The 17,349-nt window shown below is 43.6% G+C and overlaps 1 protein-coding gene and 1 long non-coding RNA gene across 5 annotated transcripts in view; one reads left to right on the top strand and one right to left on the bottom strand.

Annotated features, from left to right (window-relative positions):
- Positions 1-2,546: 2,546 nt before the first annotated feature.
- On the top strand, positions 2,547-16,790 carry LOC107539759 (uncharacterized). 2 transcript variants are annotated; one of them, XR_001603432.2, is made up of 4 exons: positions 2,547-3,306; positions 5,784-5,863; positions 6,082-6,200; positions 14,300-16,790. It is a non-coding gene; the product is annotated as an uncharacterized LOC107539759 (long non-coding RNA). The 2 variants fall into 2 exon arrangements; XR_001603431.2 differs by lacking the exon at positions 14,300-16,790 and adding an exon at positions 6,936-10,790.
- The window catches only part of EML4 (EMAP like 4), a 128,096-nt gene continuing 121,753 nt past the window's right edge, over positions 11,007-17,349 (bottom strand). For all 3 annotated transcript variants that reach the window (XM_087823513.1, XM_087823514.1, XM_016216324.2), the window contains 4 exons: positions 15,880-15,967; positions 15,266-15,364; positions 12,646-12,776; positions 11,007-11,984 (listed from right to left, as the gene is read on the bottom strand). In XM_087823513.1, coding sequence (XP_087679639.1) covers positions 11,517-11,984; positions 12,646-12,776; positions 15,266-15,364; positions 15,880-15,967 — 786 coding nt within the window. In that variant the 3' untranslated portion in view covers positions 11,007-11,516. The remainder of the gene's footprint in view (positions 11,985-12,645; positions 12,777-15,265; positions 15,365-15,879; positions 15,968-17,349) is intronic.

Here is a 17,349-nt window from a genome sequence, read left to right as displayed (position 1 = left end):
CTTTGTCAGTCTGGTAAGTGATAAAATTTCTTTGGTTTAAATTGCCTTTCTATTGTAATTAGTGATGTTGAATATCTTTTATTTAAAATTTATTCTTAATTTAAAAAATCTTTTTTTTTTTTTTTTTAAATATATCTTTATTGATTTCAGAGAGAGGAAAGGAGAGGGAGAGAGAGAAAAACATCAATGATGAGAGAGTCATTGATCAAGCCTGCAACCAGGCATGTGCCCTGACTGGGAATCAAACCCTGATCACCTGGATCCTAGGTCGACGCTCAACTGCTGAGCCACGCCCGGCTGGGCAAAAAAATCTTTTTATTTTTAAAGGTAAGTTTTATTTCTTTTTTCCTGACCTGTCTATTCATGCACTTTGCCCACCTGTGTCTAGGTCCTTTTGATAAAGCCATTAATGTCCTTGGTCCATCAGGCTGCCTTCCTCAGGAAGTCTCTGCTGACTCCTGTCTGAGCCAAACCTCTTCTGATTGCAGGTCTCAGAAACTCATTAAAACCAGCCCATGTAGTAAGGGGGTTTTTCCAGAACCCAAGCGCAGCTGGGCCTCACAAGGATTGGGACCGAGGTGGTTGTGACTTAATAGTTTAAGCCATTGTTTACAATACACCAGAAACTATTACTTGCAACTATTTTAACTTACAATGAAAAGTTTTAGTTGTTAAACTAACATGCAAAAGGATAGGCATAGATTTTCAAAATTCTTTAGGGTACATAAGAGCCAGAAAGGTTGCAAATGGCTACTTTACCGTTCTTTCAAAGAAGTGCCCACTTAGCTGCCGCCTGTCTTCTCTGTCAGCGGATGCCTCTTCAGGTTCTCACTACCTTCCTTCTCCTTCCTGGCCCCCCATACAGTGTGACTCTGGTGTGAAGCTGTCAGTGTCAGGGTGGGAGTGACTGTTGTAACACTGGCTGGCTTTGATTTATATACTTTTTCTCTTATGAGTGTGGCTCTGGGAGGGCTGCCTGGCTTTCTGGCTCATTGATGTTTAATAGCTGGAGGATACACCAGGGGCAATAGTGATTGATTGCTTAGAAATTCTGATCCTATCTGGTCCCATGATTTAATACATTTATTTGACATTTGACTGCACATATCCTGGGTTGGATCTGTCTATCACTAAAGAGTGCCCATGGCGGGTTGGTTGAGAAGTGGGGTACTGTCCTTAGTGCTTCTCTCACAGATTCATTGGTTGTCATCCTTGGTTTTCTAGGGCCCCCTCTGACCCATGGTCATCAAGGAGTTCCACTAATGCTCTGCTGCTTTCAGATATTTAGTTTGCAAAAACATACTACCAGGTGCCAGGGACTCAAAGGTGAATCAGATACCTTTGCCTTTGTAAGCAAGCACTCTATTTCAAAATTAAATATTTTTAAATATTAAAGTTAAAAAATTATTTTTAGGTCCTTTTTAGGGTATCTCTCATCTCTTAGGGTTAGTAAACCATTTGGCTAAGAGACTTTCTTTTTATGGAGGAATTCCACTGTTAGCCCTCGCTCTTCCCATTGGGGAGCTCCTTGGGACTGGTGAGGTTTGGTTACCTTAGGACAGGCTGCCCCTGGGTGGATGCAGGTCGGGGGGCCTGGCGGTGGCTTTTCTTCTAGGAAACATGTTGCACGTTGGTTGTAGTGGGTCAGCCCTCATAGTTGTGAGGGCAGCATTAGCTGACCTTGCTCTCATTACATGAACAGAGTAACTGGGGTGGCTCAGCCACCTCCCAAGGTAGTATTGGAGTGGATGGTCATTTGCAGTCCCCTCTGCCACCAGCAGCCTGTCACTTGCATAAGCCTGCATCAGGAATCCTGGCCTTGGTGTAGCTCCAGGTGCACAGGTGCTGCTGCTGCAGGATGTCTTGGGGTGGGTGCATTGAGACCAGATGCTGCTTGTTGCTCAGTCTGGAGTCTGTTAGAACTGATTTCCAAGGAAGCTGCTGCAAGATACTAATGGGAATGGTTAAGCAGAGTGGCTGCGAATAGCATTCTTTAGATAATACTTTTTCCTCGAGTGCTAACACAGCTCTCCTGGGACATCATGCCTTTTCTTGTCCTGACCTTGTCTATGACACAGAGCTTTGTCGTGGTCACATGGCTGTACCACAGGGCCAAAGTACAGGACCTTCACACTACCCAACATGTACTAGCTAGATTGGACTCTGTCAACTCCCAATATCACATTCTGATGGAAGTTGGCTGAAGCTGCCCTAGGCTGTGAGAAATGGTGGGGTAGCCTCCCAGTCAGCAGGAAAAAAGTTTTAGAAAGAAGCAGAAACTCACTGCAAAAGGGCCTTGGTAATGGCTACAAAGTACAACTGACAAAAGCTGGGACCTTGGTTTTCAAAGACAGAAGAGTGAGGCAGGTACCTGGGGCCTGGGTGAAGTGCCAGAAGTCAGCTTAGAAAATAGGGGTGTTTCCTGAGGGTACCTAGCCAGGCAGGAATGCTGAGCTACGGCTCTTCACACATTTCAGTGCTGCAAAGGAGTGGGAGAGAAGCGAGAAAAAGGCAGGTAGGCAAGAGTAGAGTGGAGGGGCTTGGGCAGGGGTCTGCCAGCCCCAGGGCCCACTCGATCTGGTTGTACCATGCTTCTGCTGAAGTTGTTGGGAGTGGAGCCCAAGCCCAGGACTATGGGAAAATCCAAGGAAGGAGGTGGCTTGGTTGCCCAGCTCAGCCCGGGCCCCTCTCTTAAGGGTGGCCCCATACGGGCTAAGGAAGTTCCTGGCCACTGGAGAGGGTGGGGGAAAGATGGAAAATGTTCCAGAATGGGTAATACCTGTCCTAACCCATCTTCCCCTCCCCCACCACCCCCCTCCTTAGGCCACAAACCCCCACGTTAGACAGCGGGTTCATTCGAAAATTGAGTTGCAGCTGGATGAGTTGAGGGTAACTTCAAAGTTCAGTGGTGTTTAATTAAAGCCATCCAGAGACTGAAGCTGCTCTCGGGAAATTATTCTGACCGAATAATGAAAGAGAATGAAGGTTAGATTTGTGTTTCGGGCTAAGTCTGTGTTGCATTCTGCATCTCTGAAACATGAATTCCATTAACCTTTCGTGAACCAACAGTAAATTACTTTCAGTTAGTTGTCATTCTAATTAGAGTCACACAGGAGAGCCTTTGTTTATACTTGGTGTCTGTTCCCTTTTCTGCTGGATTCATGTCCTCTTGAAGCAGCAGTCATTTGGAAAATCGGCTTATACCTGTGTGTGTCTGCCCATGCCTCCCTTGGTCGACCCTGTTCACTGAGCATCCGAAAGTGCTGTGCCAGAGGAAGTAGGCCCCAACTGCAGCAGGAGGATGGGGTAAGCAGTCACTGCTGGTGGCTTGAGTGGGGCACATAACTTGCAAAAACATGTCCTTTGGCCACGGGAGATAAAGCTAAGGAATAATCAGCTACCCAGCCCAGGCCAGCGTGGACCAGTCTTGGGGGAGGTCTTGGGGAGCTGAGGTAAGGCATGGTCTTCCAGGAGGGCCTTGTGGGACAGATGGTGAGTGTCTGCCCTTGTGATACCATGACCTAGATGTCCCTGAGCCTTATGCCTTGGGAGTGGGTGGCCTTACTTCTGTTGAGTGCTAGAGGGTGGCCACAGAATCCATTATTTTGGTTCTTTTGAACCCATGGCCAATATGGAGGACACACTGGGAGGGAAAAGACTCAAGGCACTGGAGTAGGTAAGAATGGCTGTAAGAGTTCAGTTGAGAGAGAATGAGGGCCTGGGGGGCGGGGGCAGTGGCCTGGAGAGAGGTGAATCCCAGGGATGGTAAAAGGCAGAATGAACAGAGTTTGACAGTTAGCTGAACATCGCAGGTAAGGGTATAAAAGGTTTCTGGGAGTGACTCGGCTTGGCTTCTGGGTGAGCAGAGGGGTAAACAGGGCAGGACATGTTTTGTTGGTTCTGCTACCCTTCAGAAGAAAGACGGAAGGAAGATAGCAAAGAAGGAAAGGAAGGAGGGAGGCTGAAGGAAGGATAGGACAGGCTTTTCAGGAAAGAGGGTCACGACCAGTGCCACTCATTCCCAGAGGCCAAGCCACTGGGCTAGCTCCATAGAGTGGCACGGACATGGGCTGTGCCCTTGGAGGCTGCCCCGTCAGCCCTCCCGTGTTCACTAGTGTGTTGTATCCCTAGTGCTGCTGAAGGAGTGGCATAGAACGGACCCTAACATTGAATGAGAACAGGGAGGAGTGAAGATCCTCAGGTCAAGGACATACCAGAGAAATCGCCCATGCTTTGTCCATAGCTCCCAACAGTGCCAATGGCGACACTGGTTTCCTGAGTGCCCTCCCAGACAAATCCCTGTGTTAAACTTTGATCATGTTTAATAAAAAATGTAATTAACTACTATAATTTAAAAGAACTTCCTTCTATTTTAATGTGAGGGTTTCCCATAGAAACCACTTCAGCTTTGGCGGCTGTGAATGGCAGCTTTATTAATGGAGCCATCTGCAGGCTTTCCTCACCATTTGTCGCACTGCTCATTGCTTCCAGAGCAAACATTGTTTACTGTGGTGGGGGCTCCAGTCAGTCATCTGGAGGGGCAGCCTTTCCTGCACCCTGATGCAGGGACAGCTAATCTCTCATGTTCCTTGAATGCTGGGCCTTCACAGAGCAGGGGCAGGCAGAGCCCATGAGCTCACCAGGTGTCACCCCTGTGGATCAAATGCTCTTAGTGAGCAAGGCCCTTATTCTCGTCTTCAGACTGAGACCAGGGAGATGGGGCCTTGGGACAGCACAGTTAGTACCAGAGCCCACAGTGAAAAACGCCTTTTCCGTTGCAGCCCTGAGTTCATGTCAGATTCCTCACTTGTCCCCCAGGAAGGCTGACCCGTCATCAGGTGGGAAAGGGGTTGGGTCTCATGGATGCTCCAGGGTCCCCCGAGGGCCTGAGTCCCAACACGCCTTCCAAAAGAGAGGACTCTTGGCTCAGCTCAGGATCAATTCATCTTCTAAATGGAAATGTCAAAGCCTGGCAAACAGTAGGCCACGCAAAAATAGATTTTGCCAATGAATCCCGAGCCTGTCACTCTCTCGGGAGAAAGCCTGATCACCTGATCTCGGCTCTGCAGCAATTCACGAGGGCCCTGCTAGTGTTCTTTTTCTTGTCGTTTTATGAATTCTGAGTAAGGGAAGGCTTCTGGAGGTTCCAAGAAAGGGAGCAAGTACCACTGACCCTCCAGTCAGACAGAAAGGTAAATAGGAGGGAGAAGGGGACAGTGCCCAAGCGAAGGGGGAGGACACCAAGAGGCCGTCAGGTACCTCTCAGCAGGGTGTGAACCAGCAGGTGGGTTCTCAGTGCCTCCAGGCTGTCCTTTGCCCGGCTACCCCTGTATAGTGACATCCTCTCCCCTCTACCGTCCCCTGGCAATCACTAGTCTGTTCTCTATAGTTCTGTCATTTGAGAATGTTAGATCAGTGTTTGAAATATACAGTTGGTAAACTTTCAAGATTGACTTTTTATACCATGTATAATGCCCTGAGCTCTATATAACAATAGTTTGCATATATCAATAGTTTGTGTATATCAGTAGTTTGTTTTTACTAAGTAGTATTCCATTGTATGGGTTCTTCACTGTTTTTTAAATATAAAAATTTAACCTTTTGGATGTTATCTATTATAGGATTTAAGCAGTGGATAGGTGGTTTCAATAGATGACCAATCCAAGATTCCTTAATAGGAATATTTACTTTTCACATTTCAAACCATACGATGTTTATAGCATCAAGTGATAATTTTCTAATTTTGCCGGAAATTAGAAAGGTTGTCTTTCCCACCTTTCCAGGTTCCATGCTCCATGAAAGCAGGGGCTGTATCTTTGTCATCACTGGATCCCCTGGTGGGCCCAGCAGTTCCTTGCATGAGGTAGGTTTGCATATATCTGGTCAATAGGTGACTCACTCCCCGGGACTCAGACTGGCTGCCACTTTGAAAGGTGGCAGCACAGTACATTCTTACTGTAGAGACTGAAGTCTACATAAGGAAGAGGACCTGAGCTCCGTAACATAACATGTGGGAAGTTGAGATGGAGTTCTGCAGTTGATCTGGTGAGAATGTCAGCTTGTTGCCTTGCTTACAACCAGGTTTCCAAGTCAGCCCCAGCCAGTGTTGCCTAAATGGACATCCCTGCGCAGAAGCGGGCTCCAGTACCCTGTGACCTTCCCCAGCATGCATTCTGGCTCAGTGGCTGCGTGAACATCAGGTATGAGGGCTTTGCTTTTTATTAAGAAGTTATTTTTCCTCCCGGAGGCCATTTCTTTTAGCAACCCCTTTGTTTTTAGTTCCTTTGGAGAGATTTGGTGAAAGTAAATTCCGCCTGGAGTTGTCGTATAGTCCCGCAGAGATGTCATCAGCACCAGCACTTGCCCATATTCATCTCTGTCCATGGACGGCTCCCTAGTGAAATCTATTTTTAGGACTGTGTTTATGTTTTTGAAGGAGAAGAGATGCAAGATCAAAGCCCTGGGGCCTAGCATGGGGCCGGCGGAACCTCCAGGCTTGCCGCGGGGAGTGAGGTGGGCAATGAGGCAAAGCGGGAAAAGCACTCGGCCTGACAGAAAGAAGCTGCCATGCTTCTTTGGTGAAATGGAAATTGCTCAAAGGTTGGAAAACAAGGAAGCAGTGTCTCCGTACAGACAGGTGTAAATTGAACAGCAGGGACTGAGTCCTCCTGTGCTGTAAGCGTGGCCAACGAAGGCAGGAAGGCAGCTAGTGAGTGGCAGCAGGTGTCAGAGCCCGGAGGCCCCTCTGCTGTGCCCTGGTTGTAGGGGTGGGAGGGGACCTGTACACGAGTAGGGTCCCTTCAACCTTGTGACTGTTCAGAGCCCAGAGCTGCCCTTTCCCAAGCCTGATCGCTTCCGATACTTCTTTATGCTGGTCTTAAATGCTTCCTACCAGAAGCTGAACCCATTTCCTTCTTTCTTGTAACCACCACTAGATTACTGTCCTGTGGTGACCGTCCTAGTGCACTAGGACAGCATGGTGGCACGCGACAGCTCTGGAGGCAGGACCCGGCTTCCCAGGTCACGTTTCCTTCTCTGTGGAGATCATCAACGTAGGATTATGAAGACTGAATGAATTAATGCACGGAGAGCACTCGGCATTAGCTGTGATCATTGAATAGCGTTCAGTGATAAGGATGCGCCATGTTTTAATCATTGAGCACTTTTTTTTGTTTTTGCCCATTTCTTTGTTTTTGCCCTTTGCGATATGGAAGTGGTACTCAAGTTTTTCTGCCAGACTTCTGGATTGGCAAATTTAAAGAAGAGAACCTGACAAAAATGTAAGCCATAGTCTTCTGAGGACGCCACCCACGGGCACAGAAATGAAACAAGCTGACATTTCCAGGAGATAGTGACACTTTCTTTTCCATTTGGGATTATATCTCTTTTTATTCCTTTATTTTCTTTATCCCAGAGCATGTAAGGTTATTGTACAGGTCTGTTAATGAGAGCAGAGTAGAAATTCAGGTTTCCTTTGGAGAAGGTGAACTGATTAGCACAAAAGGTATAAATTACCTGAGATCCTGTGAGAGTGGGAGCTTCCCCTTTACATACGGCTGCATCTATTTTGGGGGGGGAATACCGGAAGACCTTTCTATGCTCCCTGGAGACTCTTCCTGGGCATCCGAGACAAAGTAGGCTTCTCCTGCTGGGCCCGGTGTCTGACAGACATGCAGCAACCCCACCTACTCCTGGACTGAGGCTCGACAGACACAGGCCCTCTTCTCTATCCGTTACCTTCCCAAAATTTCTGTGACCTTTACCTCACCCTTCCCTGCTTGTTTCTGTTTCTAAAGGATGTCTTTCTCCCAGTTTAAGTGGAAGAAGAGTGAGCTTTGAAGTTATAAAACAAGAAGTCCCGGCACGGCCCTTATCTAGCTAAACGAACATGGGCCAATTACTAAATCTCTCCAAGCCATCTCCTTGCCTACAGGGTAACTACCACTCCCCACATCAGTCAAGGAGAGCCAGGGTGCCGGGCCGGCTTGGCCGCTCGGGCTCCTCCAGCGGCGGTTCTTGACCCAGGTCCTGTGTAGCTGCTCCTCAGCCTGTCGTCTTTGTCCTAAAGCATGTTCTTCACTCCTCTTTCAGTTCCAGCTTTAAAATGGAAACCTAGTTTCTTCTAGAAGTTATACCAACACCTCAGTATGTCCAAAATGTAACTCATTATTTCCCCATAAACAAGATTTTTAGATTTCCTTCTTTATTCAGAGTAAAAATCACATCAAGTGGGTCTATTCTGGTGCCCACCAGCCTTTCTGTCTCGGAACTGAAGGAAATCCCTGCCCCAGGACAGCGTCTCGGGTTGGTCAGTATAGGCGTCCCTCGGAGGAACCGCAGGTTTGGTTCCAGATCACTGCAATAAAGCAAGTCACACTAGGTTTTTGGTTTCCCAGTGCATGTAAAAGTTATGATTACACTATAGTCTGTTACGTGTACAATAGCAATACGTATTAAAAACACACCTATGTACCTACCTTAATTAAAAAATACCTCTTTGCTAAAAAATGCTAACCATTGTCTGAACCTGTTGGAAAACTGCACTGATAGACCTGCTTGGTGCAGGGCCGCCAAACCTTCCTTTCCATTTGTAAAAACAGAAAACCAAACCAAACCAAACCCATTTGCGAAGTGCAGTAAAGCGAGGTAGGTACGCCTTCCATGTGAGCGGCTGTCTCAGTCACCAAAGGTGAGTGAGGTAGTGGAGAATACCCAGCACCTTCCATGGCTGTGGAGCTGGGGAATGCAGGAATACTCTCAATCTAATTCTTCATAAAGAAAAATTTGTAGCAGCCAGTTCATGTTGTGGGGTACACAAGATCCCTGTCACTAAGCAACAAGGGAGAGATGGGGAAAGCAGGGGATACAGGGACCTACTGAGTTCCCGGGTTTCACAAAGGCTAACACCGGGGAGGCAGTGGAGTCAGGATCACTAGGATTATCCAACATTAAACATTAGAGAAAGTATAGACGTGAAATAAATTAAAATGAAGCTATTTCCCTATTAAGTGGAAGCATAAATCCGAAGTAATTTCCTCTAACATGAGACGGAGGTTGTTACTACCAGAATGGGTGTATCTATAACAGCAACCGTGGTCAACTGGTAACTGTCATGTTTTCTAACAGGCGTCATGGGGACTAGCAGTGTAAGTGAGGAAAGAGGCAGGCACATTTAGAGAGACAAATGGAACATTCTGATTATTTTATTTTTTAATATTCAGAATTTTCTGCCATGAGACAGGAATGCATGATAGAAATGGCTCAACATCTTCACATGAAACACTTGGATTCATTTTCATTCACAAGTTTTTCTAAAAACATCTACAATTTCATAATCCCACCCACTTCCAACTATTATCACAGATTTGATTGACTGTTAAACAGTAGTTGCCAGCAAGAGCTGGAACGCTTTCTGCGTATTAGTAGTGTCTTAAAACTACCACCCAAGAGTATCACGATTATAAATCTCATTGTACAGCAACCCCAAAGGTGACCGATGTCCCCACATAAACTCCCTGGTAATCGCGGAGAGCTGGAAGAAATGCTTTTTCTACTCTTAGAACTACTCGTTCATCTCATAGCATTTTGCTTGCAGGGAATAGCACATGCTGACCTGATAATTTAGTCACCACTGCTAAATGGCAAATATATATGCCTGACACTTACTGATGCTCTCTGATAATTATGTACAGAACACACTGAAAAAAAGATGGGTTGCTTGGAATCTATATCTCTTCTCTTGAAGAGAACTACTTTGAGGTTTTTTTTGAACATTTGTAAACAAAAGGAAAGAGATATACACAGACATGTATCTATACACTTAGAGATATACATTGAGTATTTTCAATGTGGCGTGTATCTGCTTATATAGAGATACACACGCAGAGTAAGTGTCTACACTCACCCCTTCACACATACCCACACTCTTACATACAGCATGTGAATATAAATGTTGTGAGTGTCCTTGGGAGTTCACTGGAGTTTGTATATTACCAAATGATGATGAAATACCTGATCTGTATTACTCCTGAGAAGATACTAGAAGGGAATGACAGTTCTGATGCACTTTGGAATGGCACAATCACGTAAACACTTGCATACTTAAGACTTCTGAACTCATCCAAAGTTTCTAAACACAATCTAACCAAAAAAAAAAAAAAAAGATATCAAAACAATGCAGCAAGTTAAAAAATAAAACAAAGTTTTTTTTATAATCCAAGTATAAACAAACATATAGGAAATGCATAGTTTGTCAGTAAAGTAGGAAATACATACTTAAGAAAAACGTCATCTGACAAAACTTAAAAAAAAACAACCACCACCAAAAACTACTATCCAATGCATAATAATACATGCATTGCCCAAACTAGCAAAGGATAACCACATTAGAATTGCAACGCTTATAGCAACTCCACCAGAGAAAAATTACCATATATAGCAAGTCATGTAAAGTACGCAACTTATAAAAAGAATTACTAGGACTGTTATTCACACTTCTGTAAAAAAGAATTTGCAGTTTGCTGAGTATCTTACCCCTCAATATAATTAATCTGTATAAAAATTACAACTAGGCCAATGAACTTCAAGCACCAATTCAATCATTTAAACTTACTGTATTTATATTTCTCCTATTACCGAGGAAACAAATTATGCTGACGGCTAAGTTAAAATTAGCCTAGTAATTATTACAGTTTAGTTTTATAGGCATGCGGTTTCTTTTTTTCCTTCCATTCCCACAAATGCCAAACATTTAAAAATGTTCAGGCCAGTAAAGGATTCCTTGGAGGAATCCATTATTTCTGAGTATCAATGGTTTCATATACATTAAAAGCTCTGTAACAAACCACTGCTTTCTTAGTTCTAAGATAAAATAGATTTGCACACAAGAAGTTAAGAGACTGCTCCTCGCTATGGCTTAGAAAAGGCGGCACCTGTATAGTAGACTAGCAAGCACACCTGGACATCTGCCGGCAGGCCGGAAACGGCGTCATATTCAAGAAGGCAGCTCCACTGCCTGTGGCAATACTGAGTTTTTCCTAACTAAAAAATTTCCACTACACATTTGGTATGGGAGGGTATCTCAGTAGGGAGTTTTTTTTCTTTTTCTGATTTCTTTTTCTGCATCAGGAAAATAGCACAGTCTGAGCCAGCAGATGAGTAACAGTATTTGTGATGCCTCTGGTTGAAGAAAACATGTTCAGATAACAAGGGGTTTGTTTTAAATCAACACAACTGCTGTTTTTGCTTCCAGTATTTACATCATACCACTTACATATGCAGTAATTTCTGAGACATAATGTTTCAGAACATGAAGTTTCCTACTATTAAGTTTGGTTAATCTGCAACGCACACCAAAATGAACCTTTTGGTCGGCTGCATCTGACTGACTGAAGGTAAGACTATTGAAGAAAACAGATCACATGGAAACCAAAATCTTGGTCAATAGTGATTCTCCATCACTTCCCAGCCTGTTACCTGAACTCTACCTCAAGACCACACGCACTCAAGCCCCGGTGTTAGGACAGAGGCGGAGGGTCTTGCTGGTCCTCAGTAAAAGCGCCTTGACTCTGCTCCTTGCTCATCTCATCAGACGGCTCTTCATAAACAGGCTCACCGAGGTCTTCGCTGCCCCCTTCGCTCTGCTCCTCACTGTGGTCTTCGCTGGGCTCGGCCGTCTGTTCCAGGCTGTTCTCCAGAAGAGTGGGAGAGCTGCTTATTCTGCCTTCAGCTGTCTCATTTAAGGGCTGGGAAGGAGGTGGTGTGGGAGTGTCAGATTGCACAAAGCTTTCGCCGGGAGAGATGGGGGCTTTGGTTGTAGTAGTATCCGCTACAATCTCGTTTTGAGGCAAAGACAACTTTTCCACAAGTTTCCACTGAATGATGCTCATGTCTTTTCCACCAGTTGAAATCAGGTGACTGTCATTATGAGTGAAACTGACGTTGGTGACATGGCTGCTGTGGGCACTGTACTTGTGACTGGGAGCCTATATGAAATAAATCAGACAGGAAAATCAAACTCATTCTTACATGTCTGCTGCAGCAATGGAGGTGACGAGGTAAGGGGGTAATTCAGCTTGTAAAACAGGTAATTAAAATTAAAGCCACAAAAGTCATCAAATCCGAGACTAAAGCTAGCAGTAATCTCCTTTTAACACCTATTTGTATGGAGAAACAAAGCATAATAATTAGACATCTTATTTTAAAAAAATACAAGTCCATCTCTTCTGGGTATCAGTAACTATTCTATTGGATGGCCAGGGAAGAATTTACCGGGTTGGCAGGAGTACAGGCGATTTAGGAAACAGTTTCATGAGTTTTATAATGCTGATCATATGTGTAACAAAATATTTAGTTTGTTTAGGAGGATTTTAAACCTCCAAAATATAAAAATAAACAAATGGACAGTAAACAAAATGAGTAAGACATCATCAGCTTCCTTCTGTATCTACCTTTTCCTTGACCTTGCTGAGGAAAGAGAATGTAAGCAATGCCTGCTCGGACGCTTCCCGGTGGCCCTGTTCTCCCCGTGAGTCACAGTATGATGGATGGTAATTAGTAACCCTACAAATATTTTCGTACCATTGATACAAAATGTTCCCCAAACAAAAGGCCCCATAATGCTAATTTTTATTAAATTGATTTTACCTTTGCTTTGGAGCAGGGATACTGAAACAGATGGACTTTGCAAAAGTCATCAGCAACAGCTATCACCTTCCTATTGTGGGATCGCACCAGTGCATTGATATCTGTCCCATCAGATCCTTCTGGCCAGACACCTTTGATATGGGAACATAGGGGTGCAGAATTAGCCTGAAAAATATAACTGCGAAGCTACATAGGTTTATCTAATTTTAGAATCTTATTAATTTTCACCTGTGTTCCAACTCTTAGCTGCTAACATTTTCCCTTAAAATTTCTTAGTGGCTCAACACTTCAATCAAATGAAGTTTTACCCAAAGTCTAACTAATAATAAAATTATAAATCAAAATAGCCTTAAGATGGAAAACTGAAGGACCCAAGAGTACTCACCAGTAACCACCAGGTGGTGCTAAAATAATTTGTTTTAAGCTTCTCACCTGAGCAATAAGCTCTTTGTTTTTCAAGTTTCTAGCTAGGGGGGAAGTTCTCAGTGACCCCCACAACAAGGTGCAGAAACAAAGCCGTAGCAGTAATTCTTCAAAGTGGACTCTGGGTACGAGCGGTAACATTTACATCCTCTCTCACTGCTCCCGTTCAGGCAGGCACTTCAAAGAAAACCTCACAAAGAATCTACCTGCTATCCCATAGAATTTTCTTGTAACTATTATTTATGTCCAAAGATAAGACATAGCATATTTAATTATTCTGAATCATTATGAGGCATTGGTGGTTATGTTCAACATAGCTGGCATAAAATTCTATTAGACTAGATTAAAACTATGGAATATATAGGGTTGAGATGCTGGCCTCCTGTGGTTCAGTGTTCCTCTAGAGAACAATTACGTTTTTGGTAAAACAAACATTTCTGAACGGACATCTCTTAGTACGTATTGTATATTGCTTCATTAAAATAACTAGGTAATTTATTTGGCCACTGCCTTAGTTTCACCCAGAATAATGAAACTGTTTATGGACCAGTCAGGGTTATTTTGTTTTTAATTTCTTCCTAGCCTAGTAGGCTTCTCCATCTCTATAGCAGTTGTGTTTAGAACAAGCACCTACAATGGATTATTTTTCTAATGCACACAACATAAAGAAATGCTCAGCTTGGCCGGCGTGGCTCAGCGGTTGAGCACTGACCTAGGATCCAGGACACTGAAGTTCGATTCCCAGTCAGGGCCCTTGCCCGCGTTGCGGACTCGATCCCCTGTGCGGGGCATGCAGGGGGCAGCCGATCAATAATGTTTTTCTCTCTCTCCCTCTCCCTTAAATCAATAAAGACAGATTAAAAAAAAAAGTTTAGACCTATACTTAGGCTGTAGGCAAGAGCCCAGTTTTCAGAAGGCAGAGGTGTGTTGTTAAAGGAAAGCACTAATATTTGAGGTACTGCTTTAGGTACTGGTGCCATATCCTTTTCATCATTCTATTTACCGAGTATAACATTCTAATTCTTTGCAAAGACGGCTTTATTATTTTAACTTTTCCATTTTAACTTTTCCATTTACCCTCTACCTTTTCAGAAGGATACCTACAGACGGGAAAGGCTTAGTGAGAAAACTGCAGGAGAGGACAGATTTCTAGAAATGTCTAAAACATCAGATAAGGCTCCCCAAATTTTATCTTTAAATACTATCTACTAAAAGTGCCTTTTTATTTCAGCAAATGGTGTTCGGACAACTGGACATTCACATGCAAAAGACTAACAATAACAACTACTGGCAAGAATGTGGAGAAACCGAGCCCTCCTACACTGCTGGTGGGAATGTAAATGGTGCAGACACGTTGGGAAACAGCCTGGCAGTTCCTCAAAAAGTTAAACAGCTATCATTTGACCTTGCAATTCCACTTCTAGGTGTATACCCAAGAGAAATGAAAACATGCTTACACAAAAACTTGCACATGCTTGTTCACAGCAACATTACTTATAACAGCTGAAAAGTGGAAACAACTCAAGTGTCCATCAACTGATGAATGGAAAAACAAAATGTGGCAAATGTGGTGTCACCACACGATGGGTATTACTCAGCCATAAAAGGAAGTACTGATCCACGCTATGGCATGGATGACACTTGAAAATATGCTCAATGAAAAACGCCAATTTCAGTGGATCACGTATTACGTGGTTCCATTTATAAGAACTATCCAGAAGAGACCAATCTCTTAGATAAGAAGTATATAGACTTTAGTGGTTGCTAGGGGGTGGAGGGTTTCTTGCTGGGGTGCTGAAAACATTCTAAAATTAGTGATAATGGAAGCACAACTGTGAATATAATAAAACCAATAAATTGTGCACTTTAGGTGAATTAATATGATATGTGAATGATACCTCAATAAAGCTGTCTTAAAAATGCCTTTACAAATTTAAAAGTTTCAATTTTCACTTAGAGGGGAAAAAAATGGACAGGCAATCTATGCTATTATGTAAATCCCTTTTTCTTATTTATTAGGGGTCAAAAGTCTGGATTCTGCAGAGAACAAACCTTGTATGGTTTAATTTCTCTGAATCTGGCATTGATAGTGATAACACTAAAGAACACATGTAGACTATTTCATTTAGGAATTTAGGCAAATAATTATTGTCTATAAAACCCCACAGCCGTTTCCCATCAGGTACCATGTCCTTACCAAAGACTTGAAAGCCTAGTACACAGGTGTATGTCGTCCAATCGATGTCCTTACACTTCGATCGATTCCTGATTAGTTTGCAGACACTTGGAATGTCCCCTTTAAATTTAGAAACAGGAAGTATAATCATAGTGCTTGTGTATAAATGCATTTGAAAGTGCATCTTGATTCAAACTAGCCATGTTTACTTGTATTTATAATCCATACACTGAAAAACATTAAGACACATTTAAAAAGGAAAAGAAAATGTTTACTTTAACAGGGCTTATGGATCTACAGATTGTTTCCCACTGGGTTCTTCCCGTTCTGTTTTTCTTTAAAAAGCGTAAGTGCCCATCCATTATACTTCTTCCTGTCTCTAGGAAGAGCCGTTAAATACAAAAACATTCAAAGCAGCATCAATCTCCGAGTTAATTTCTTATGACTACACGTCTGCACATTTAAATTAACTCATTACTTTCTTGGAGTGAAGCACATTTCAGATTCTCATGCCTTAGCTCAGAGTAACACATGCTGTCAGGTCCGAGGGCCAACACGCATCTCCGCACATTCAGACTGCACACAGCTGCTCACGAGAGCCCGGCCGACAGCCGTGCGTGACCGTTCACACTTACAGTACAGGATTTCGTAGTCTCCCGAGTTAGACATTATGTACTTGTTGTCTGGAGACCAGTCAAGGTGCGTGATGTAGCTGGAATGTCCCTAGGAAACAACAGACAGACCACGTATTAGGAAGCATTTGGAGTTTTGAGTAGTCTGTAGGCCAATACTGTTTTCTGAGTAGCCATCCCTTGGAATTCCTCATGCAGAGAGCAGGATCACGGCCTGCAGAGCTCAGCAGGGCTCACAGCAGCTCTTCAGGCCCTTTTGCTCCACCTTGTTGGGAGCAAAGCCGCAGGTGTGCGAAGATGCCAGCGATACAGGGAGAGTCTGGGCAGAACTCAAGCTACAGGTCTCACCACAGTGGAAATGGTAAGAACTTGGAACCGGGGAGCATCCTGTCGGCCTCTCCACTTAAGATACCAGCAACAGGCACCTACTCTCTCTCTGTGTTAGAGTCTTCAGAGAGAGACAATTTGGTAAACTCGTGCCTGAAGGACGCTGTGACAGGCACCATGCCCTCAGGCCATACTTCAGATCACTGGTGTCCCTGCTAGAGTTACTTCATTTCTGAGAATGAAGTGTTGGTTCCAGGTTGCTCAGAGAGTACCATTTTCCTGGGCTGCTGCTTGAGTATCCAAAGTACACGCCAGAGGCTGTGGAATATGGCACACATGCAACAGCCACAAGGAGGCCTCCCAGGAAAACTACCTCCAAAGAATATTCCGGAAGAGTCACCCAACACTGTACTCCTTCAGAACAGTGAGACCCAATATAATCACCTGACTCCAAATACTCCTTAAACAGGAAGACGGATCTTTTTCTGCTTACGTCTACTACCGTGGGAACTGAAAAACTCCTAAGTGCTAAATTTTGTTGGTACCATATGTAAGTTGATTTCCAATAAACTATTTCAGATAAATCACATAGGTCTTCTCGGTTTACCAAAGTTGATGGAGACGCAAAATCACTTTCCATCTCCTACAGTCTGTGATAAAGCATACTTAATTTCTAATGTACTTTTTAAATTACTAGCTTTCTAGTGCACATGGTTTTTTAAGTTAAATTCAAAATACCTTAGGTGTAGTTTTTAATGATTTATACAAAGTATTCTAATTATTCTATTACCCTTCTGAATTCTAACATCTCCTAAAACCTCTGTGGAGCTATGATCTCCCTCATAGTGCTGCATGGCAAATATATATATTTATACATTTAAATAAATTTAAATTATATGAATTTGAAAACTGAAACTTCCTGAAGGAGTTTAGGTGGTACGCTGGAAACAGGCTGGGAATCACTTGCTAGTCACACAGGCCCACCAACTTAGCAAGAAATCCGTTTTCAAAGCCAGAAAGACACATGTGGTTACTGGATATTTTTTTACTACAGCAGGAGGCCGGGGTTCACACAAACCCCTTCACAGTTCACATGAATCTGATGCCTGGCTCTGGCATCTGTAGAAGCCATGCTTTTAAGATGAG

This window comes from Miniopterus natalensis, chromosome 13 (assembly GCF_054644295.1).
Source record: "Miniopterus natalensis isolate mMinNat1 chromosome 13, mMinNat1.hap1, whole genome shotgun sequence".
In the NCBI taxonomy this organism is placed as follows: domain Eukaryota; kingdom Metazoa; phylum Chordata; class Mammalia; order Chiroptera; family Miniopteridae; genus Miniopterus; species Miniopterus natalensis.
The sequence above is the reverse complement of the archived record's forward strand: the minus strand, read 5'-3'. Positions and strand labels throughout refer to the sequence as shown.